This window comes from Herpailurus yagouaroundi, unplaced genomic scaffold (assembly GCF_014898765.1).
Source record: "Herpailurus yagouaroundi ecotype Mexico unplaced genomic scaffold, PumYag 186, whole genome shotgun sequence".
Lineage (NCBI taxonomy): Eukaryota > Metazoa > Chordata > Mammalia > Carnivora > Felidae > Herpailurus > Herpailurus yagouaroundi.
The window spans coordinates 18,753,244-18,759,162 of NW_024412417.1; the positions used below are offsets into that span (position 1 = coordinate 18,753,244).

The 5,919-nt window shown below is 44.5% G+C and overlaps 1 protein-coding gene across 2 annotated transcripts in view; it reads right to left on the bottom strand.

The window, feature by feature from the left end:
* RSPO2 (R-spondin 2) overlaps positions 1-1,322 on the bottom strand; it is a 155,826-nt gene extending 154,504 nt beyond the window's left edge. The window contains exons 1-2 of one of the 2 annotated variants that reach the window (XM_040494257.1): positions 1,152-1,322; positions 512-688 (exon numbers count right to left, since the gene is read on the bottom strand). In XM_040494257.1, coding sequence (XP_040350191.1) covers positions 512-605 — 94 coding nt within the window. In that variant the 5' untranslated portion in view covers positions 606-688; positions 1,152-1,322. The remainder of the gene's footprint in view (positions 1-511; positions 689-1,151) is intronic. The other variant, XM_040494256.1, reaches the window with a different exon arrangement.
* Positions 1,323-5,919: the final 4,597 nt, after the last annotated feature.

A 5,919-nucleotide genomic window follows, 5' to 3' on the forward strand; every position in this document is an offset into this window, starting at 1 on the left:
CACACACACACACACACACACACACACACACACACACACACACACACACACTACTAGGCGGTGTTCAAAGCGATCTGGGGCACACGTGGGTGAGGAATGTAGAGACAGATGAGCTGCACGGGAGATGGGTAAGAGGACCAAAAAGAAATGAAGACAGAGAAGCAGAAGAACAAGAAAAACTGGATGCCCGATAAGAAAGGAGAGCGAAAGAGCAGAGTTGAGAAGTAGAAGCGTGGCAACGAACCGGCTACGGACCGCACCACTTAGCCCTGAGCGCCCGCGGGGCTCCCCCGGCCCTCCGCACCTCTCTCTCCCGCTCGCGGTGCCTACTGAGAACGGAAAAGACTGCGTTCCGCCGAGCTCAGGGGCCCACAAAGTGCGGAGCGGTGGCGCGCGAGGTAGAGGGCACTGTCTGCCCAGCTGAGCCCCGGGAGCCCCCGCCTGAGTGCCGCGACCCGCCCCCGCCTCGATCCCACCGGCTCCCACGCACCTCGGGCAGAGTAGGACCCACCTCGCTTACTGCGTCTCCATCGATTGCCTTGGCAGTGGCTGTAATCCATACAATTCAGGATGATGAGGGCAAAGGAGAAGAGGCGAAACTGCATCTGGGCGGTCGGGCGGGGGACAGGCGCCTCTCAAAGTCGGGGAACTGGAGAGCTCATCCAAGTAGCCGGCGCCCACCGCGCTGCTGGGGAAGATGCAAAGGGTGAGTGGCCACTAGCCCGGGGACCGCACTGGTCAGTTCTGCGCGGTCAGCATCTCTCAAGCCTTGAACCTGAGAGACGAGGAGACGTGGAGTGGAGAGCGCCCCGGGGAGACAACCGGCTCTTCGCGCGTCCCAATTTAAGAAGGGGAGGGAGGGGGACGCGAACCCACCGCCAGGCACGAGCTGCGGGGCAGTTTAACCACGAGAGCACAGCTGCCGGCGATTTGGTGGGGAGGGTGATTTACAATCAGTGAATTCGCAATGTCTGCGGAGCTACAGGCTCCGACCCAGGGGAAAGGGCGTCGGGAGGCTGCTCCCGGGAAAGGAAAGAGCTCCGCGGGAGCAGGGTTTAAAGAGCCCCCGCTGGCCTTTGGGTCCCTCGGTGGGGGTAAGCAAGCGCCTTGGCCGCGGTGGCCGGACGCGGGTCGCCTACCGCGGCACTTACGTCTCGGACGGTGCGGCTTGCCTAGGCGCGGCGCTCCATCCCGGGCTGGGGAAGCGAGGCGCCTCGCTAGCACGTGGGCTGGGGAAAAGTTTGCCGGGAGCCGCCGGGAGCGCCCGGCAGCTCCGGGATTCCGGCGGACGCCGCGGGCTCGCAGTGCGCCCACGGTCCGCTGGGCTGGCGGCGCTAGCGGGAGCGCGGCGGGGCGGGCGCGTCCGCAGCCTCGGGGATGCTGCGTCCCCGCCGGTGAGTGCGGCGCTCGGGCGACCGGCACGACCGCTCTCTTTCTGGGTCCCTATCCAACTGGGCGGTTTCCTAGGCTCTACTCCACAGCCACTTCACATCAGGGATTTCTCCCTTTCCAAGCTGTGGGAGACAGAACGCTCCCGCGAGGCCGAAGGGATGTGGCGAGCGCACTTTCCGACGGAGATGCAGCCGGGCTGAGGCTCGGGATGCTTCTATAAGTAGGTGGTGCTGTGGTCCAAGGCATCTGTGTCAGGCTGCCTCGGAGTTCCTGGGTCCTAAAGCCAGAAACTCTCGGGTTTCCCTGTGGTCCTAAAGAGCGCTGACAGCCTCCAGCGAGCCCAACCCGAGGCAAATCCCCTCCGGGCTTTCCTGGAGTGCTTGGCTAAACTGAGGAGTGGCTAGGATGGGGGCGCCCCCTTACCTCGCTGCACCAGGGAGCCTAGCTGTGTTCACCCCCAAGGCGTCTTTTTCGGGCGCTCGGGGGTCGTTTCCAACCTCTGCCCTGACCTTCCTGCAGGAGCATCTGACGGACTGATGGCTTCTCCTAAACCGTCCTTCCTGAGCTACCGGCCAGGACTGCTGATTCTGACCCGCTGAGTTTGAACTTGAGCCGCATCCCGAAAGCTACCCCATCTCTGCCACTTTTTAATTTACGTCTTCCTTTGTTTTATAGGACGATCTGTTAGCAGGCTGAAATTAAAACGTGCCTTCAGTGTACGGAGTGAAAGGGATATTTCCAACAGCTTTCGCTTATCCCCAGAAGTGTTATTTCTTGACTTTGTTTCTTCTCCACAAAAACTTTAAAAACTTGTAGTCCTTTGCTTGCAGTACTCAAGAAATTGGGACCTTGTTTCTTTAAAGGAAAGTTCACTTTCCACTCAAGTATTTCTTAGTCATAATCCTCCTCTCTCCCTCCAGCCTCAAAGACTCCTGATTTAAACATCTAGTGCCTTAGGTTTGGAGAATACACTTGATGCTACTGATTTCATTCTGATGAAATCTCCGGTCCTGCCTTCATTGCTGTAGGAATGAATGTATTTACTCCTTAGGCAAAAGATAAGATTTTTTTTTACCGCTAACAACGGCAGTATGAACGTTTGTAGATATGACCATATGCTAGAATTTTGTACTGCTTAAATTTCCTTTTCTATGCCTTCAGTTTCAGGAGATGTTCAGAAATTTAGAAACTTGAGACAATCATGTAGAAACAATAAGACTATTAGAAGAGTCCTGTTTATTAACGATTCCATTATTGCCTATCCATAACTTTTTTTTTACAGACATCACTATTACATAACAACATTTATGCACTAAGAACTTCAGTGTTATTTCCTTTATGCATGCCTGAGAACATCCAAGTAAATCCGAGTTGAGGTCACTGGTCCCATTTCCTAGATAAGAAAATTCAGCCCCTGAGACTGGCCCGCAGGGCACAAATAGAGTTGACAAAACACATGCAGGAACAGTGGATCTGTTTCTCAGCTTTCAGTCTTTGATTTTTATCACAGAATTGGAAGCAATTGGAAACATTTAGGCTAAGGGAGTGGCCCAGCATCTAGCATGATGGCTTGATATTCCAGTAGATATTCCTCCACCATCATAGATACCACACACCAAATTTATTGCACTTCTAAAGAAGTTAAATGCATAGGAGAATAAAGACTTCTCTAAGTTCCCTGCCTTTTTATACAGCTTTGAGACCCATTCAAGATCCGTGGTTATCATTATCTTTCAAAATATTTAAGGGCAAATAGAGCACAAAACCAAGTAGATCTAACTCCACCATTAACCACCTAGGTCACATTTGGCAATTTGCTTGATCTTAGCTTCCTTGACAGTATTCTTAGGAAATAGAATAAGATCTCTTTCATCTCTGCCATGTTCTGGTTCACAATTTTCTATTTCTATCAAGAAGTTTGTTTTTATAGGGTCTAACCAGTATGACGACAGACTCATCATTGGTCTGTCTCTGCTTTTTTAAAGGATACCACTGAACCTCAAAAATCAGTCACATTTATTTTGGGGGGTACTTAGAGTCTCACACTTAATCGCTTTGGGGCTACTCTGTTGATAATGCAGACTTTTTTCTTCTTTGCCATTCACTGAATATTTTTCCTGATTTCAAGAACCCAGGAATGTTCTTGCTACTAAAAAATACAACCCTAGCAGATCCTAAACTATCATTAACTTTAATCCCATATTTCTGCTTTCTTTCATTTCTAAACTCTGAATGTGTTGTTGTTGAGCCTCACAGCTCAGTTTCTCCATCTTGGAGACTCAATGGACTTTTTCTTCAAACTGAGTTTAGATGGTGGTTTCATTAAACTAGCTTTATAAATAGATATGCGCCTGGTGTCTGTTTACAGAGAAACATACTGGTGAGATTGACTTCATACCACTCATTGGTGATAGAGAAGGTCAAGTGAGGGGAATGATACTATAGATGGAAGGCAAATTGTGTACTTTACTTTTGTCACTTGTAATTCATTGATATAGCTAAAATTCAATCCTCAATAAAGAAGATACCATGAATGGGCTCTCCCTTAGCAAGCCAATTCTCCTCCTCAGAGACAACCAGTTATTTGTGTATAACTCTCCAGATTTTGAGTATACTTCCAGAGATACATTGTGCTTATCAAGAAAATGGGTGTATGTGTATGTACACATACTATATGTACTATATTCTTCCCCCTTTTATGCAACTAGTAGAATACTGTATTCACTGATCTGCACCTCGATTTTTTTTCACGCGTCTTAAAGTTCATTTGGTATCAGCTCATAAAAAAACTTTCTTGTTCTTTTTATATAATCACAGATCATTTCATTGTATGGTTTTATTTAGCCAGCTCCCTACCAATAACATTTAGATCGTCTTCATCTTTTTCTGTTATAAGCAATGTTTCCATTAGCCTTTTCATGGTTCATTTTACCGTTGCATTATAAATTCCTAAAAGTAGAAAAGTTGGATCAAACAGTTGGATATGTGTGTATGTGTGCATTCTTAAAATTACTTCCCACAGAGGTTCTATCAAATTGCAATGTGTAAAAGTGTCCATCTCCTTATATACTGGCCAACATGTTCTGATCTTTGACACTCCTGGGCAAACAGTGGTACCAGTAGTTTCCATTTTTATTTTTTTAAATAATATTATATGTTTTTAATATGCTCAAACTATTTAATTTTCCTTTTCCATGAACTATCCAAAGATTTCATTTACCTTGTTTTCTATGTTCTTGGTCATTTAGGTCATTTATTTTTTCTTTGTAGAATCTATCTATCTACCTATCTATTCACACACATAATATGTGTATATATATGTATATACATATATATACGTATACATATGTATATATGTACATATATACATATATAATATGTACATATATGTACATATACACATATGTGTATATATACACGTATATAATATCTTGATTTTTGTTGCAAATATTGTCTCAAGTTTGTGATTTTTCTCTTAACTCTTTTTGTTTGTTTTTCTTTGTATTTTAGAGAGAAAGAGAGTGAGAGTTGAGGAGAGGGGCCATGGGAGAAAGAGAGAGAGAGGGAGAGAGAAAGAGAGAGAGAGAGAGAGAAAGAATCCCAAGCAGGCACCACTTCCAGTGTGGAACCCAATGAGGGGCTCAATCACATGACCCTGGGATCATGACCTGAGCGGAAATCAAGAGTCAGCCACTCGACTGACTGAGCCACCCAGGTGCCCCTTAACTTTGTTTTAATGTATACAATTACTGTACTGCAAATTTTAAAATACTTTTATGTAGTTAAATTTCTCAGTGTTCTCTTGTATAGACTTCTGTTTGTGTCATACTTGTAAAAGCTCTTTTCCATGCCATTCTTTTTAAATTTTCATTTGGGAGTTTACTACTATATATTTTTTGTGTTAAAAACCATAAGACATTAGTGATTTTATGATGTAGCTACATTATAGCAGATTTAAAATTTTCTGACCCTTATATTCACAGATTTAGTTGACTTTGGCTGTCTCATTTTCATTAGCTAATTGCCTTAGAGTTATCTTATGTTTTATGTTAGCAGATATTCATATTCTCACATTTAAAGTTTCCCAGATTTTCTTATTAATTGTTGAAATTTGTTGATGTTGTACTCTCCCTTCCAGTCTAGAATTTATTCATTAATTAGCTCAAAACAAATTATGGCATTTTTGCCACTGTATTAGTATTGAGAGTATAATGTTTTCCTCTTAAATATAAGTTGAGTGTTTATTTTGCTAGTTGCATGTGATAGCCTATGTTCATTTATATTTTGTATGAAATAATTAAATTGATTAATATGAAAGATCTTCAACAAGGTTACTGACCAGTCCTTATCCAGGCTAATTTGTTATTTTTAAAAGCCACACTATAATCACTTATTTAACATTTGAAAAATGTGTAAATATTTGACTTCTCCAAATGTTAATACTATGTTCTGCCACTTGAGAACTCTTCTGTAGACTGATGTGATAAGGCTTTTTTTCTCATTTTGCTCTCCACCCTCATGGAATAG